The sequence below is a fragment of the Bombus flavifrons genome, chromosome 3 (genome assembly GCF_040668555.2).
Source record: "Bombus flavifrons isolate JBK064 chromosome 3, iyBomFlav1_principal, whole genome shotgun sequence".
NCBI lineage: Eukaryota > Metazoa > Arthropoda > Insecta > Hymenoptera > Apidae > Bombus > Bombus flavifrons.
Window position 1 is genome coordinate 917808 of NC_138444.1, and position 20044 is coordinate 937851.

The 20044-nt window shown below is 26.4% G+C and overlaps 2 protein-coding genes across 3 annotated transcripts; one reads left to right on the forward strand and one right to left on the reverse strand.

Annotated features, from left to right (window-relative positions):
• Nucleotides 1-199: 199 nt before the first annotated feature.
• Nucleotides 200-11893, forward strand: Atg18a (Autophagy-related 18a). Of its 2 annotated transcripts, XM_069110098.1 has the most exons (11): nucleotides 408-601; nucleotides 1235-1317; nucleotides 1529-1695; nucleotides 2123-2317; nucleotides 2383-2499; nucleotides 2586-2740; nucleotides 2823-2996; nucleotides 3065-3172; nucleotides 3847-3950; nucleotides 7543-7599; nucleotides 9509-11893. In XM_069110098.1, exons 1-11 carry the CDS (start codon nucleotides 465-467, stop codon nucleotides 9622-9624), a joined length of 1413 nt encoding a protein of 470 aa, XP_068966199.1. In that variant the 5' UTR covers nucleotides 408-464; the 3' UTR covers nucleotides 9625-11893. The 2 variants fall into 2 exon arrangements, with proteins under 2 accessions (XP_068966198.1, XP_068966199.1); XM_069110097.1 differs by lacking the exon at nucleotides 7543-7599 and having other exon boundaries at nucleotides 200-601; nucleotides 9509-11891.
• Nucleotides 11894-12378: 485 nt separating this feature from the next.
• Nucleotides 12379-19681, reverse strand: TER94 (transitional endoplasmic reticulum ATPase TER94). Its single transcript, XM_069110096.1, has 13 exons — nucleotides 19527-19681; nucleotides 17907-18263; nucleotides 16530-16722; nucleotides 16221-16455; nucleotides 16016-16149; nucleotides 15696-15944; nucleotides 15457-15621; nucleotides 14588-14710; nucleotides 14256-14468; nucleotides 13883-14191; nucleotides 13622-13783; nucleotides 13350-13504; nucleotides 12379-13214 (listed from the first exon to the last, which is right to left on the reverse strand). Exons 1-13 carry the CDS (start codon nucleotides 19541-19543, stop codon nucleotides 13124-13126), a joined length of 2403 nt encoding a protein of 800 aa, XP_068966197.1. The 5' UTR covers nucleotides 19544-19681; the 3' UTR covers nucleotides 12379-13123.
• Between the last annotated feature and the right edge of the window lie 363 nt (nucleotides 19682-20044).

Here is a 20044-nt window from a genome sequence, read left to right on the forward strand (position 1 = left end):
TGGTTTGTCGAGATATAAGAAATGATTTCATTAATATAATAATTACAAAATAAAGTTTATAATAAAGAACGACAGAAAAAGTATTATAACAGTGTTTAATTATTCGTATTAGTTGTCATGACAATAAAATGTATTAAATAAAATTTGATGTTTCAGTTTCGTCGTTCCGCCAGTTAGTCAGCTTAGTAGAGATTGTCAGCTGTTCGATATATGAAACATTGGTAGTATGAATCTGTACACTGCGTTGTATACATAGTCACTTGTAGGAATCGTCGACACCGAGTTCGACATCTGTTCACAAATCTTGTAGAAGCGTGCGCGTGCGTGTATTTGTATGAGCATACGTACAAGGAAAAAGAGAAACAGATAAAGAGAGGCAATAAAAATAAAGAGAGAAAAGGATATAAAAAGAAATTAAGAAAGAAGTGGATAAAGTGTTCTTACGCGGATCGTCCGTGCGATTTATGCAAAATCTCGTGCATAACGTGGATGTATTGACACAAGGATTAAAATACAGTATATCAGGACTAATGAACCTCGCAAATCAGACTACTGATCCTCAAAGTCGTGTTTTCTTTGTTAACTTCAATCAGGATTGCACGTAAGTGTCGCACCCTCGGTTGTGAAGTGAGGACGTCGTCCTTTGTTCCCTAACCTTATTGTTACTTCGTTACGAAGTGAAATTTGTTTCTTTAAAAACAAAATTAAGTATATATCCTGTGTATTAATATATCTTTGTTTCATCAATTACATAAAACATTCTGTATTTTGTGTATACCTACTGACGCGTACATATCTGGATTTCTTATAGTATTTCTATTCGTCTGCGTTATTCATCTTCGTTTACTTATTATTGATGCGTATTATTGATGTAGTAGTCATTCATATCGATTACCTTACATATCACTGTTATAAAATGATTATGATCATAAAAATTTTTATATACCTACTGCCTTTTATCATTATCATGTTATTATCTTGGTTTCTCTGCCACTTTTAATTTGTCATCATTGTTTCAAGCTGCCTTGAAGAAAGAAGAATTATTTCTTTATTAATTAATCCGTTATTAATATATAATACTTTATATTTTACAATATCAATATATTTGCAATAACTATTACTATACTAACTATTACTAATTGCTAATGTAATGTAATGTAATTTAAAAACTTGTTAATGTTTCAAAGCCCTGTATCTTATTGATAATAGTCATTCTATATAAAATTCATTTCAGATCTTTGGCAGTAGGATCAAAGGCAGGCTACAAACTTTTTTCTTTAAGCTCTGTTGACCATCTTGAGAAAATATATGAAAATGGTAACAAATTTTTATATATTTAAAAATAAACATTGAAATTGTTTGTATATATTAGTCATATATACATGTATAGACAAGTATTTTATATTTTTAGAAACCTTTAATTTAGAAATTATGTTATCTTAATATATATTCTGTTATCTTTAGTATCTTTTACCATATATCTTTACTAGCTCATCTTTTCAATTATGTATCATTATGTAAACTACAGATACTGAAGACATATACATTGTTGAACGACTATTCAGCAGCAGTCTTGTGGCGGTAGTTAGTTTAAGATCGCCTCGTAAACTCAAAGTTTGTCACTTCAGGAAGGGCACTGAAATTTGCCATTATAGTTATTCTAATACTATTTTGGCTGTGAAATTGAATAGAGCAGTAAGTTTCATCATATTGTAATAGCAATTGTGAATGTATGATAGCATGATAATAGAAACTAGTTTATTTAAATTTTAATTTTAGTTCTTTTCATTGAAATAAATATTTTGTGGATGAAATTAAGTTTGTGTATTATCTCAAAGCTATAAATATATAAAACTATGAAATAACATTTATTAAACTATTTTTGTAGAAATTAGTTTTAATCTTTTTTTTTATCTAATATGAAGGAGACTTGAACATAAAAAACTTGAACATTCTTGCAACAACTGATTTAAATGAGACTTCTCTTAAATAATATTAGTTATAGATAGATCACATGTATCAAATATTTCTATAAACAAGTTTCTGTTAATAAAACGATATACATCATATTATCATAATCTTGTTAAATATATAGGAATTATAAAGTAATATAAATTTACAGAGATTAGTGGTATGTCTGGAAGAATCATTATATATTCATAACATAAGAGACATGAAAGTGTTACACACAATTCGTGATACTCCACCTAATTTAGCAGGTCTGTGTACACTATCAATAAATAGTGATAATTGCTATTTAGCTTATCCAGGTTCAAACACAATTGGTGAAGTTCAAATATTTGATGCAATTAATCTTGTAAGTATTATAAAAATCTTAACAAAGATAGGGATTATACATTTAAATGTACTTCTTATTTTTAGCAAGCTAAAACTATGATTCCTGCGCATGACAGCCCATTGGCAGCACTTGCATTTAGCCCTAATGGTACCAAAGTAGCTACTGCTTCCGAAAAGGGTACTGTAATTAGAGTTTTCCATGTAAGTTTAATTATTCATATGGCATTAATTATTTGATCAGTTCCTAAATTTAGATGCATTGCTGAAGGTTCTTTATATCTCTGAAGGTTCATGATGGTACAAAACTGTTTGAGTTTCGTCGTGGAGTTAAGCGATGCGTATCTATAAGCAGTCTTGCTTTTAGTGTGGACTCTATGTTTCTTTGTTGTTCAAGTAATACAGAAACAGTGCATATTTTCAAGTTGGAAGAACCGAAGGAAGCGTATGTAATTTGTCGTTATTTAACTTAATGCTACCATCAAATTTTCATTTTAACGATTCAAATTTTCTTTCACTATTATCAGATTGCGACAAACAACAGAAGAATCACAAACTTGGATGGGATACTTAACAAAGGCTGTATCTGCATCAGCTAATTATTTACCTTCACAAGTAACTGATGTTTTCAATCAAGGACGTGCCTTTGCTAGCGTCCATTTGCCATTTCAAGGATTAAAAAATGTTTGTGCCATCACAGTGTAAGTTTAATTAATAAATTACGTATGTAAACATGTATACTTTTTCTAAAATGTATTTTATTATACAGCGTACATAAAGTACTTAGGTTGTTGGTGGCTAGTGCTGAGGGTTATTTGTATGTTTATAATTTGGACTCAACTGAAGGCGGAGATTGTACATTGCTTAAACAACATAGGTTTGTACTCTTACAATACAATATTTCTAATTTAATTCATATCTCATCAATAATTTTGATATTTAATTATTTTGTATTGTACATAACTTCTTGTGTATCATGCAGTGCAATTGCATTGCTTGTATTCTATAATCTGTCTGACTTACATATATGCATGCTATTATTTTTTAACTATTGAAAACACGCACAAATTTTTCTAATTTACCATCTATTTAGTAGTTACAATTTTTCCTAGTATTTCCTTAAAAATCATTGTCTTATATATGATAATTTTCTCTAATAACTTAAATTTTTCTTATGTCTACTCCCAGATCTTTCAAACTTTTCCTGAGTTTAATAGAATATATACATCTACATTTTTTTAAACAATTCAGTGTATTTACATGAAAATTAAATTTCTATAAATTATTTTAAATTAATTATTTAAAATTCTTTTATAGCATAAAATATATCTATATTTAATGTATGTTATAAGATTAGAATAACTATTCCTAAAATAAGTAAAGATATACTAAATAAATCAATCCATTGTGCCAAAAAACCTTATTGTAATAGACATAAAGTTCTTACATTACAATGTACAATAAAATATTATTATTATTATATCATAAAATATCATTTAAATTTTCTAGTCATGTAAATAATGAGATATGAATAATAAATTACATTTATAGACTAGACGGTAAACGAGATGAAGTGGATTGTGCTAGTGCGTCTACAGCAGGATCTACAGAAACTCCTTCAGGAACGAATACTGCACGAATAGTACAAAATACAGGTATGGCAATATCATAAGTATTTAAACATATTAAAAATAATGTAGGTTTTACGATCGAGCGTGTTGACGATAAAGATATATCATTCATATGAAACTGACACATTAACATGACTATACTATAATATTTTAAGATTCATTAAACTTTAATATTCGATTTAAATACTGATGAATTCTTATCTTAAAATCAAGAAATGCTTAAGAGTTTTTGTTTTAAAATATTTACAGATTAAGTTTGGCTTGCCTTCTCTGTTTTTAAAACAAACGTACATGTATAGATACATTATAATTGCTGTAGACGCAGTATTTACATGCACAAATTATAATTGTATATCATATTTTGTTAATGCATATGTGCATTTATTTGTACACAATGTGGTTCTTAGCTATATTTATGTTGTAATTAATATAACTAAAATTTATTAAAGAAACTGTATATTTAAAGAAGCGAATATTATATTTATTTTTGACAATATAGATTTTGACATATTGTAGCATTTTATATTATATAGAATGTAAGAAGTTGAAATAATTTTACCATATACGAAAAAAATATTCAGTATTTAGTTCTACTTTTACAAATTAAATACCACATTGGATATAACATATTAAAATCAAATTATATTTTTGTAAATGCAGAAATGTATATAAATGAATATTATAAAACATGATAAATATTTTTTTATATTCAGAATCATGACAAATTTTATTTTTTTAAATATTAAGATTAATGAGCAATATGATTCACAACTAATGGGAAATTATGAAGAAATCCATTTTATAATACTTTAATGAGTTATTAATGAAGATTATATTTTATTAATATTTATTATTACTTAACGTAATTTACTAAAATACATACATAAAGATTAATGTTCTTAATAATAGATATGCATAGTGTTTATATCTATGCATGGGGTACATATTAATATAAATTTGTAAAGTAATTATCATTATCATAGAATTGGAAATACATATTTTATTAATGTTATTTTTACATCCGATACAAATTAAAAATAAATAAGTGTTTAATGTACATAAATACATTCTTTTTTAAAATAAATACAATAAAGAGCATAACTAAAATAATAACAAAATTGTTTATAAACAATCATTATTTAACATAAAATTACAAAATATATAATTGAATAGAGAAATTAATACCATTTTGATTAGTATACTACAAAGGAATAACTTTAATTATTTCAAATTTTTCATTTTATCGAATGATAAAGTAAATGTATGAAAACTCAGTTTTGTATTGAATAATATGCTTTTAAATTTGTAAGAGCATAATATTTTTGATAGTGTGGAAAGAGTCTGTATATAGTACATATATACATATACTTTTAAATTGATCATTCAGTTCTATAATTATTAAGTTTTACTACATAAATTTAAAAATAATGATAAAATATATGAATTAGCTTTGTTAAATAACTTTTTTTTTATTACAAATTTACGATAATGTTAAATTTTGTATTGTTTCCTAGAGAATACTAAAAACAGTAAAAAATGTTAAATATTAACAAATTATTCATCTTTTTGTTTATATTAATCTGGATAATTGTAATTTGCATAATATAAATTACATTATGTTTACATAATATGTTTTTGGAGGTAATATTTGTGAATGTTTAATTAATAAGCTTTGTTTTGAAATGTCGCCATATATATGTGTCGGAGATGAAAGGTCATCGGAGCCTTCCCTTTGGAACTTCGGGAAAATCCCTTAACACCGTAATCTAGATTCTATCATAGGCGTAATTAAACAATTGTCATTCGATCCGATTGTATTTGTTCGAGATTTGAGATAATGAGCTTGGGCTCGAGGCGACAGCCAGTCGCCGAACGTAGCCGCGATCACGGGATGAACACTTAGTCTAACAAAGGTATGGAGTAATTCTATAGCTCTCCTTAAAAGAAATATTTGTGACGGCACGCGACAGTAAACATTCCAACGGTTTCTGTCCCGTGGTTCGCCACACGCAGACCTTATTCTTCGGGTATGATGGTTACCAGATGCCGACGCATCTCCACAGTACATATTCAGTTAGCCTGAGGGCCGTTATAAACATTAAGATCTACTTACCTAAAGTCCTTCGAACAGACAAATAGTCTTTGTCCCAATTACGGGAAGATAGGGGAAATCTATTTTTCAGCGAACGACGCTTCCCGCTAGCAACCTTCCCTCAAGGACGGCTAGCATCCTTTTCTAGCCACCGACATGGAAATTGACCAATTAACAGCAATCTCAATTTCCCTCACTTTCTGAACGAAGGCTATCCTCGACGAATCCGATGATCTCGTGTCCTTAGACACACCCCATCATAGTTTTCCTCTGCAGCATCATCGCGACGGAAAGTCATTCTCTCGTGAGGTCGTATTAATGAGTTACTTAGCGTCTGTACGCTCGATGGATATTCCACGTTTTAACAAAGAGTTAGTTTAGTTATACTTCCATCGTAGCCAAGCAAGTCGAGTACGATTTGAGCTTTGGAAGAAAGCGTATCCTGTTATCCCGTTGACCGCGGATTCGTTATTGAACCTGGGATCATTGTCATTAGCTTCTCGAGTATCTAATTACCACGGTTACTTGTCAAATTCTGTAATAATCGTATTTGCACTAGTCAATGTCTTCTCTATTGCATAACGACAATGTGTAATCCAAATGAAGATTCGTTTCACGCCCCTAACCCCAATTCTAATGTAAATCCGACATATATGTATATACATATCAGAGATGCACAAAATCAAAGATATTCTTAATTTTCAAGTTAAAAAAGTGATATAATAAAAATATATGATTCACATATACAATTGAATAATTGTTTAGTGACTTAAAATTTTACATTGTCTTGCTATGGAGACAAATGTATTTTTATAATGCTTTGTTTGCAAATAAAATTTTAAGTCTTCATTATTAATGAAAGTAATATATTAAGTTATCATAGTAAAATGAGATTATGCTAACTTCTGTATATACAAAATTAATTATATATTGCTCAATGTAAAACTGAGCTTTTCAACTCATGTTATTTATTTATAGATGTATATAGGACAAAAGTTTGAAACATTAAAAAATACAATTTTAACAATTAAGATTTAAACAATTACAGAGAATAATGTATTCTTAAAAATTGTTATTAGTTTAATTATGCTTCCTTACTGTATGTAATTTAGTTGGTTCTAGGACGTTGTTTTAGGTAATTTGAATTATGACATATTATAATCGTTAAAATATTATTAAGAAGTATATCTATCAAATGATTAATTACAATTTTAGAAATATTGAGAACAATATGTCCTAACTCCTTTTAAATAAGATACTCATACAATGCTTTTAGGAAAAATGATGTTCTTAATTGCGTAATAAAATTAAATTATTCTTTTGTTTTATTATTTATTATAAATACTACTTATCTAATCCCTTGTGCTGACACTATTTATCATTTTTTATTATTTACTTTATATTTTCTCTTTCCTTGCTTCTAACCCCTCTTAAGTAAATAAGTAACTTCTTTAGGGGCTAAAGGGGGGCCCCAACAATTGACTTTACTTGATGTAATTTTTTTCTTTTTATTATCCACTGAAGCCTGCATAAATAGCTACGCGGGTGTGTTGCGCGGCCGCTCGCCAGACTCCATGTCAGGTACTGGTATATTCTCTATTCTGTCCCTCGCTTTTTTTCACTCTCATTCTCCATATACATTCTACTTAAAAATTCTTTTACTGTGGTTTTTCTGCTATAATTAATACTTTATCCTACATATTTTTTTGTATATGCAGTGAGGAAAAGAATGAGAGTAACATTGAGTAATTCTTACATGGTTTGGGTGCTACATATTTTAAATGTATATTTACTAAAATTTAATAATCGTAGTTTAAATATACTTATAACAATAAACACAATATTACGCTATTAAAGAGCAACTACTTACAAGCAATAATTAATATGCACTTGGGTATGTGTAGAATACTAAATTTTATTTTTCTGTAACTAAAACAAAATAAAAATCTGCATATCCGAATTTCATGTTTACTATTATAATTTAATTCAATAATTAACTTTTCTTGATTATTAAAATACTTTGAATCAGAATAATATAGTCAAGATATTTAAACATTTGAAATTAATAACCAAGAAAAAATAAATTTGCAGGTAATTACTTTATATTTTAAGAAAGTAAAATATGCATTAAGATATTTTAAATGTATGAACGTATATTATTTTTAAAATATACAAGGTGTCCCACTCAACTCTGTCACCCTTAATTACTTTCTTATTTGTTATGAAATAAATAAATGTTTGGAAAGGAACATTATTATATTCCAGAATGGAAATTAGGCTCTGAAAGTGAAAATCATCTCAAGTCATATTTTACTAATAGTAACGTTTTTCTTTTTTAAACGGAATGGCTTATTTTTTTGTTTATTATTAAAAAGTTGAGATCAAAATGCATCACATGATCTTGAAATAACCTGGGCAGAAAATTTTCTAAGTAAATAATTGAGGTGGAAGCTCAAATGAATTACAGAAATAAAATGAACAGTTTAATCGCATTCTTTATTATTTTAATGTGCTAAAGCGCATGATCAATGATATTGTATATAACAATGTTCAGGCTTCTGAGGTGAAAGAGCGTATTTCCAACATCATATGTGCAAGCTTATCTTTGGATACAGTAAAAAGAGCTGGGCCTGCATTAGTTCTACATCTAAATAAATGTATTAAGTTTGAAAAAAGAATAAATAATACGACTAAAATGCTTATATTTTGCTTCTGTAATTCATTATCCATGAGCTTTCACCTCAATTGTTTAGGTAGGAAATCTTCGGGTCATTTGAAGGTCATAGTATGGGATATGCTTGGGTGCATTTTGATCTCACCTTTTTAATGGTAAACAAAAAACAAGTTCTTTCGTAAACAAAAACATTATTAGTAAAATCTCAGAAGATGTGCTTTGCAAATGATTTTCACTTTCATAGCCTAATTTCTCTTCTAAAATACAATAGTTTTCTGTTGAAACATTCTTTTGTTCGGTGACAAATAAGAGAATAATTAAGGTGGAGTTAGGTGAAGCATCCTGATATAAGCTATATTTCAATGAATGAAATGTGTATATATACATAAGTTAAATTTTGTTTTATTAGAAATAAAATTATTAATTAAATTTCTAATTATATTTGTATCACAATATTAGGAAATAATATAAATAAGTAAAATATTAATAATTTTGAAGAACAGATAAATTTTTTGATTTGTTGTGGAAGATATTTCTTGTAAATTAATGTTAATGAGTCTTTTAATTATTAACATTCATTAACATATGTTGCAACCACATTTCAAAAAAATAATAAAAACAATGATAATTGAAATATTTTTCCGTTATATTTAGTTTTCTGTTGATAAATATTGAAAATTTTAAAATGAAATCTGATATGAAAAATATGTCATGTATCATTGAATTCCAATTTCATACATCTTTATCGTTACATCCGCTTAAAATGGTTGTTAATTTGAATATTTATGATCGAAATAAATAAATGGATTTTTATAGAGTCAGAAAAGTATCACGAGATGATAGCAGCAACTGAGAGTCCACCAGGCTTTTCGGGTTCCTTCCGTTTGAAAGATGATGCTGAATTTCCACCTGTTACGCAAAGGACGGATTGAGTGTAATAATTGAGGCATATCAAAAATTATGAGGATGAATTATATCTAACAGTGATTAAAATTAGAACACTGAATACAGGTCAACTATGAATCTACAATCATAGCTAATGTTGCAAATTCAGGAAAGCAACAAATTCTTTTTTAATGCAAATATTATAAAGAAACAGTGATGAATTTGTATAAGTTATATAAATACTAAAGCTATCATATACCTAGATATTCATATCGTATCAAAAGTTAATAACTTGAAAGAATTCTTATGATACTTTTAGTTTCAGTTTTTCAAGTCAGTATTTTATATTAGAATCTTATTATCATCAAAGAGCATGCAGTTGATTTTAGAAAGTTTAGTAATTTAATGATGGTTACTGCAATGCTTAAAAGAAAATACATTAAAAAAATTCAAGGTGTAATATGCTTGAAAATATTTAGCAAAAGTGTTTAATATAAAATTATGTGAAACAATGTAGACATTTAAGTATTTTTACTATGAATTATTATAACAATGTTTATAACAAGATACTACATACATTAGACATGCAAAACCATTTTTTTGAGTACATAATATTCTTATTGAATGTTTTGTACTTATTTTTATTGAATTACTGTATTTTGTAATTATATATTGTCATATTCTGTGTGTTCAGTGACTAATAAAACAACCTCTTATTCTTTTAAGAAATATTATAAATTGACGTTTTGGGGAAAGTATAATACTTACATGTTTTTAACAAACTTGTCCATGAATATTTTTCAAAAATGGAATATTCTGAAAATACTTGTGATAACATATTTTATATTTTCTTTATACATGAAATACTTCATATAATGCAAATGTGAAAAATAGATTTATATAAACAGTTATATATAAAATGAAATGAATTTCATTATATTTGAATTTTTATTCAAGTTAAAATTATTTTGAACATAAAATATTTACAATGCGTATGAAGACATCTTTTAAGAAATAATATAATTAAATATCATTTATTAAACCAAGACATTGAAAAAATTTTATCTTCTTTTCAATTATTGTACTTCATTCAGTGTATAAAATGCAATTGTTATATATTTAGTATGTTTTCAATAGTCTCGTTTATCAAAAAATTGAATGGATTCCATTATTTTTCATGTTTTTCTTAAAGTAAAATATCTAGTTGAAAATATTTTATCAGTTTGTTTAAATATTGATTATATGGTTTGTAATTTTTCTATATATAGTATCAATCAATTTTTAAATTTATTATAACCTTATATGTATTATGCAAAATGAAAGATTGTGGCATTTCTGAAGGTATATTATAAATTCCAAGTAGTTTTCCTGTATTGTGTTAGTTTTATGACGTTTTTTTTGTTATATTATCAATTCCACTTATATATTTCCGCACTTTGCTTGCTCTCTTTATATTTATTCTAAACTTGATATTTGTCTTTACTTTTAAATGTTTAAAATAATAGAACAAAGCAAAATTCAAGATATTATATTTACATATTTGTAATTAAAAATTTTTATATGATACAGATCTTGTGTTGTCTGTTATCCTTGTTATTTCATTTATTTTCAGTATGAACTGTTTTAATTCTTTTGATACATTCACATTTCAAGTCTAAAATAATATTATATACTATTTCTATGACTTTACATGTTTGTTTATAATTTTGAAAATACATAAGCAATAAAATTTTGTTCTCATTTTATAATATATGCTTTAATCTAAGGACGCAGACAACATCGTTATTTAAAACAATAATATTATTTTAAAAAATAAGCAATGATCTATGTAATTATTACTTCAAATACTGTAGACCCATAATGTCTTTCGGTGCTTTTGTATGAACGTAATGTCTTGTTTAGTAAATAATTTAACTTTTATAAAAATAAGTAATGTTAAAAACAAGTGTACATACGCATATATAATAAATTTTTAAGTACTGACATTGCATATAAAACTTCTTACGAATATATGTAATTATAATGATGCATTGCTTTTAATTATGAAAACATTCAATCTTCCTAAATTTTGTGCGTTATAAAACAATTATATTATTGAACATAATAATAAACTTTTATACAATAAACTATTATTCTATTATAATATTCTTTATTCATTTTACATAATGTATTTAATGCAACTTTAATGCTTTGTAAAGATGTATTGTAATGATTCCATTAGAAATATTAAGAGGTTGGGAAATTTTATAACAATAATATGTAGATATACTTTTAAAGAATGAAAACAAAAAATGTTAAATCAAATAAAAAAGTATGTAAAGCGTGAATTAATCTAACTTGCAAATATCTAATGTAATGCAAGATATAATAATATACTATTTGAAAAGTGGTTTAATTTTTGCTTTTTCTTCTTTTCAATGTGCATACAAATATTTTAATAAATATTCATAAAAAATGTGTACTCACAAATTTAAGTTAATTAGAGTTTAAAATGTAGCATTTTGTAATAACTTGTGATAAAATTTGTAAGTGCTGCATAAATAAATAATAAATAATTTGAACTATCAATAGTTTCAGAATTATATATGTAAAAATAAACAATGTACTTGCAAATACGTAACGTAAAGGTAAGTAATGTATATCAGAAAACTTTAATTGCTTAATTAAAGAACTTCAACTTTTATAAAGTTATGAGAACTATGATAAAAATGAATGAATATATATATATATGAATATATGAATATATGAATATATGAATAATGAAGTTAACACTTTATTCTAAAATGAAAGGTTTTAAGAGATTCTTTGGTAATTTGTAAATAAATTTACTACTACAAGCAGACTGTAAATTCACCAATACACATCACCAGTTCCAACAATTTCACTGACATTGCTTAAACTCTCACATTACTGTAATCTCAGAGTGTGAACAATGAAATGTAATTAAATACAGCGACAACGTAGCAAAAGAGTCTATCTCTAAGTCAAGTTGAAAAAATATATAACACTGTTATAGAATCAGAATTATGTTTTTATGTGAATAACCCAAATATAAAATTACATAGAAAAACTTATGAACAACGGAAAATTCGTATATTTCTATGCAATATATATACAAAATAACGTATGAGATTAGGGTAGTTTATATACGTATAAAGTAATAATCAACGAATTATATTTCTATCTATAATATGTATATATCTATACATATAAAATGAAATTAAATTTATATTATCTTAGTAGTACAATATAATTTTCGCAATTTTATATTTTTTCTTGTGTAATTTGAATATAAAAAAATGTTCTTTTATTACACTTATATCGTTAGTTTAGCTTAATTAAAATTTACCCTAATTACATACGTAAAATTGCATATACTAACACAGAATAATTGGTATTGAATTAGATTCATGTATTTTTGTATTATCAATTTCTTAGAATTACTTTTCTGTAAAATTTGTGTTTATAAACACAAAGCATTTTCTGCAGAATAGACAGGCCCTTTTGTCGCATGCTCACTGTAATGAGGTACACAGACATGAAGACTTAGCTGTAAAGATCATCATCTCCATCATCTTGGAAGGTTTGATCACCCTGTGTTGTATCTTGAGTACCGCTTGCTCCGCTTTGCGGAAATCTACAAAGATTTAAAATTTACTTTAGAGCAAATACAATCTAACATATTAGATAGAATATGTAATTACAGGCATACGCTTTGTCATTGTTTTCATACATTAATTTAAAAAATACTTAAACGATTTATGTATTTTACCTAAAATTACTTCCAAATCCACGAGACTGTTGAAGCGTCTGCGCAAACATTTCATATTTTCTAATATCGTTATCAGATACAGAACGTCGTGCAAATCTCATTGCTTCTTCGAAATGAGCTCTAGTTATCTCTGGTACGGGATCATCTTCATCCATCTATAATATCATATATAAAATTATCAATAACAAGTATGAAACTGATTAAGATGTGTAATAATATATAATATAATAATATAAATAATATATGTAACATTAAAACATTTAGACACTCACGTCCATAGATGCTGATGGATTACTAGCACGTTCTTTTTCTCTTCGAATCTCAGTTTCAATGCTTTGTCTAATAGCAAGTTTGCATGCACGCTGACAAATTTCTGTTATATCAGCACCCGAAAAACCATGTGTTACTTTAGCTATGTAACTCAAATCTACATCCTATAACACAAATATTAATGATATGATTAGGCAACTAGGACGCATTGAAGCAAAATGTAGAATATTACTAGAGATACAAATGTATTTAATTTTCCCTACCTTCGCTACAGGTGATTTTCGAAGGTTAGCTCTAAAAATCGCTTCTCGAGACTTTTCATCTGGTAATGGTATATAAATCAGCTGATCTAATCTGCCAGGTCGTAGAATAGCGGGATCAATAATATCAGGACGATTAGTAGCTCCTATGATAAATACATTTTTCTTTGCACCCATACCATCCATTTCTGTCAAAATTTGATTTATCACGCGGTCTGCTGCTCCACCAGCATCCCCCAGTGTACCACCACGAGATTTAGCGATAGAATCGAGTTCATCAAAGAATAATACACAAGGAGCTGCGGCTCTTGCCTATAAATATGATTATAATAAATAAAATAATTGTGTTTTATGTTTTTGAATTTAAATTACTTACTTTATCAAAAACATCTCTGACATTCGCCTCAGATTCACCAAACCACATTGTTAATAATTCTGGACCCTTTACAGAAATAAAATTTGCTTGACATTCATTAGCTATTGCTTTAGCCAGTAATGTTTTACCACAACCAGGGGGTCCATAAAATAATACACCTCTGGATGGTTGCATACCAAATTTTAAGAATTTATCTGGATGTTCAACTGGATACTAGATAACAAAGGAAACATAATTACTTTAATCTCATAATTTTATTGTATACCTATAATATTTATTTAGTATTTAGTCTAGTTTATTATTTATAGTAGTTTACTTAGCAATTTTCTTACCTGTACCAACTCCTGTAATTCCATTTTAACATTTTGTAAACCTCCAATATCATCCCATGTCACAGTTGGAACTTCTACAATAGTTTCTCGCAAAGCGCTTGGACTACTCTTAGTCATAGCATACTAAAGTAAAAATATAAAATTATTTATAATATTGTAAATTATAACATTGTTTATATTATACAATACGTTTATAAATTTAATTTAATTTCTCAGACACGACAATATTTACAGTATTTATGAATGTCTTTCAATTTCAGTGTCATTACAGTGCAGTCGTCACTATTTGAATATCACTATTAATTTCAAATTAATTTTCGAGAACTTAACAATATCATAGTTGCTAAGACTAAACTAATCATTGAAATATGAAAACGAATTTGGATAGCTTTATTAAGATCAAATAAACAGAAGAACTTTTCAAAACTAACGACTAAACTGCAGATCTTTATACATTTATGGGAAATTTAAAAATGTAAAAATGCACATATACCTTGTATAATGTGCAAAAATAAATAAAATATCTAAAGTATAATATTTTGCACAATATTTAGTAGATAAAACAATCTTCTATTTAGGTTCCATTTTTTAAATTACATCTATGAAAATATAAATGTGCATAAATATCTACAATTTACTGATAACTATGTAGCAATAATAAGAAGTCTGGAGAAAACATGACTGGAGAAATAGTTCAGCAAGATCCCTTTTGCATATCCTTATGGTTATAAATAAAACTAATAATAATACATAGAAAATAAGAAGATTTATAGTAAATTTCAGAGTAAATTCATAGTAAACATACTGATATACATATAGTCAGTCGTATACTGATTGGATCGAAAAAGTTTAATGCATGAGGTAATTACCTTGAAATTATCCATAGTAACGGCAAGAGAAGATAAAACTTCAGCATCTATATGTTCTTCTTCCAAGTCAATGAGATCCATTTTCTCACGGATTTGTTGTAATGCTGCCTCAGAGCATAACGAAGCCAAATCAGCTCCTACATGCCCATGTGTTTCCGCTGCAATCTAAATGATTGCATTAATTCAGTAAATACTATTAAAATAAACAATTTAATAACTTCAAACTTAATTATATAAACCTCTTCTAATTCAACATCATCTGCAAGTTTCATGTTTTTCGTATGAATTCGTAAAATTTCTAAACGGCCAGTAGCATCAGGTATTCCGATATCAATTTCTTTATCAAAACGACCAAAACGCCGCAATGCAGGATCAATGCTGTTAGGTCGATTAGTAGCAGCCATTACAATAACATGGGAACTTTGTTTCATGCCATCCATTAAAGTTAACAACTGAGACACTATACGTCTTTCTACTTCTCCATGAGTCTAGATGGAAAGTAACATATAAATCATACATTCAATTTGTAAATGTATAAAATAAGATGAATAATAAAAACCTTTTCCCTTTTTGGAGCAATGGCATCAAGTTCATCAATGAAAATTATAGCTGGTGAATTCTTTTCAGCCTCTTCAAATGCTTTTCTTAAATTACTTTCTGACTCTCCCGCAAGTTTACTCATAATCTCAGGACCTTTCAACATAACAAATTGAGTAACATTCTAAACTAAAAAAATATTATACTATATTTAAAGATTAACATACCATTGATAAGAAAGAAAAATGCTCCTGTTTCATTTGCAACAGCTCGAGCAATAAGGGTCTTTCCTGTGCCTGGCGGGCCATATAAAAGAATACCACGAGGTGGTTTAACGCCAATAACTTTAAACAAAGATGGATGCCTTAAAGGTAATTCTACCATTTCTTTAATTTGAGCTAATTGTTTGCGAACACCACCAATATCATCGTAACCCACAGCATTTAAAGCCTCTTCTTCCTCCTACAATGTTTTTACATATTTATATTACGATATAAAGAAATAAATACTTGTTGAAAGTTTATAACTGAACTGACCTCCCTCTTAATAGCATCACCTTCACAATGAATAATTGTATCAGGAGCTACAATACAAAATGGCCCAGGATCTGTTTCTACTACTTTAAATTCTACAACACGCATACCACCACGTACAATAAAATTATCATCTTTATGAACAGGACGATAAGCTTCTAAGAAGTATGGTTTTAAATATACTTCAAATAAGTTTCTATAACAAAAAGTAAGTTACTTTATAATTAAACTTTATGTATATCTAAAAAGAAGTAATGATTAATTAAAATATAATATTGAATTACCAATAATGTGAATTTCCTTTTTACTTTTTTATGTACACAGAACACATTACACTCTATTTACACATCTATTAGAAAGTCTAAATATAAATATATTTTTTAACCCCTTCAAGTATATATATATTTAAATATACATATGATCTTTAGAACATAAGATAATTTGTATTGATATTTACATTATACATTAAAACAGGGTGTTTGCATACATATATAATTAATATCGTTTTGTATTAATTAAAATCATTTTACTTTATTCACAAATGCTCCCAGTTTTAAAGTTATTATTGTGTAAGGGAATTACCTAAATATATCAATCACTTTTGTTATGTGTTCTATGTTATACTTGATTTATATGAATTTGAAATAACAATACATTTTTGACAAAAAATATTAATATAATAAGTATTAAATATGAAGCATTTAACAAACTGAAAGCATAAATATATAAAAGGTAATGATATGATTACATTATATATTGGTATAGACAACTATTTTAATATTGCATATTGTAATGATGTACCTTCTATAAACTGAACATTATATTATATTTTTTATATCACATATTTTCAAACATATCTGTTGTAATAAATATATATTATATATATACTTTTTATCATAATATTAAATTTTTAACTATTTTAAAAATTAATTTTTTAAATTAATTGAGGAAAATAAGTGAAAGTAAGTAGCCACATTTTGCCTAACTTTAATATAACTTTACTTTGATTTATAAAATTTATTGTTTTGATTAGCATGCAATGTCAAAATACTAGAATATATGCACCTCTACTTTCAGGTTAAACTGAAAAAGGTATTGATTTCATTTCATTTGTTACTTTATATATAATTATTTTATGTATCTTATATTAGTTGGAAAGATGTAAAATATACCTAATGTTATTTTGACTAGAGCAATTATTACATTAGGTACATTTTGTATCTTTATATATGTAAAACAAAAGGACAATAATAATGAGTAAATAATAAAATAATTTTGATTATCAAAATTACATGTCATTTAAAAATATGATATAGTTAAAATTAAAATTAAAATATGAAAAATATATTTTTCATTTTTGTAAAAAAAGCTATTGATTACCCTGTAAGACCAGTTACTGTATCATCCATTGGTAGTACGTGAATGCGTTTTCCATATTTAACTTCTGGACATGCTTGTACAGAAACAACATCACTTAAACGTACACGCAAATTATTTCTTATAACACGGTTCATACGAATTTTTTCATCAGGGCATGTATCGTCAGAAAGAACAATGCACACAGTTTCTTTGCGTCTTTTTCCTTTCAACAATACTGTATCTCCTCGGAAAAGTTGCAATTCATCCATTTTTGCTTGAGAAAGAGCTACTACAGAATTGTCATCTGCAATAGCTTCATCCACTAATAATCTATTTGGTTTGTCCTTCTTTCGAAGAATTGCTGTCGCCAAATCTTCACTGTTTTAACACAAGGCATTTGATTAATTTCAACAAAGAGATATTAATCATTAAATAAAATATATATAATGCTGATAAATAAAAAATAATTTTAATTTATGACTAAACTATTTTAGTTTTTATCTACCAATTTAATCTATTAAAGTTAATGTCTTTATGTCATTTATATAATGTCTATATAACCACTTAAGTTGTACTATAAACATAATAATCTTAATGTCTCATTTATTTTTGTTACTAACAAGCATAACTTTCTTAACACATAATATGTTTCCTTATGATATATATTTTATTTATTACTATTTTATGATAACATATAATATATGTGATGTATATATATATATATATATATATATATATATATATATATATATATTTATATATTACATATTTAATGAATTATCATTATATATGAATAATTAAGAAATTAATTTTGATATTATAATCTATTTGCATTAAACTATGTATTTTTATCATAAATATATAAATATATATGCATTATAATTAATATTGTTATACTTCAAAAATACTTTTGTACTCTATAAAATTTAATAATAATAATTTAACATGCTTTTCCCTTAATTTTAATTTTTGATAAAAAATATAGGCGTCTTCAAACTTTTGTTTTTATACATAGAATAAATAATAGACATTTCACATATACAAGATATTCGTTAAACCTATAAAAAATAATTTGTAAAATTTTTCATTTATAGTGTGAATAAGATCGTATATGATAATCATATAAAATGTAATTAAAAAATTAATGTATTTAGTTTTTAAAACTGAACATATGATGTTTACGCAGTTTTGTGTTATACTTATCTCTTGAAACTAAATAGAAGTAAAATTATATAGCTTTTATTTTTACTAAGAATTCTTTATAAGATTAAAAAATATCATAGTAAGAAATAAATATCAGTATCAGCAAAATTCCTTTGTCATGTTCGGTATAGTATTCGGCCATGAACAGTCGGCACACAAAAATGATAAGCGCGATTTTTGTCATTACAGGTTGTTATCACAAGAAAAATTGCAGTTTATACTGAATGATTAATTTTTATAGAAGAAAATTTAATAGATATCATTTATTTTCATAAGAATCTATAAAAAGACGCGTTGCGTCGACATGATGACAACGTAAAATTGGAAGCATGGATACAATTTATTTGTATACTTTATGTTTGAACATTGAAGTATTAAAATTATATCATTACAAATATTATTTGATTAAACAGTTTTTTTTTTGTTAAATTGTCTTACCTTTTTGGTTCGCCCATTATTCTGTTGATTTCAACGCAAAAGAAAATGCACACGTAATGAGCAGAACTTGATATCGCACACGTACAAGTCAGCTACACCTATAGCCGATCCAATGAACATTCTCATTTGAACTTTCATGGCTTGCATTGGACTCCCCTATTGTTGAATCAAAAGCTGAAGGCAAATTTACAATAGACAAATAGATTTGCCATTTTAAAATATCTTATTGGCTACAGAGTCTTTAAACTATCGTTACTTATCGTAATTTTCAGTTCTTAATTTTGATTATTTAATTAATTATATTTTACTACAGAAATTTTAAGAAATTTTAATATACATTACTATTCAATTTCAGATACGCAAAATATATATTAGTATAAACAAATTATTGAGTACTGTTAATTTCGTCAATTTAATAAGTAAAATTTTGCACTTTATATCATCCTATAAATATTTTTCATTTTTTTTCTAAATTTCTGAATATATAAGTATTACTAGATATTTATTAACTCAAGATA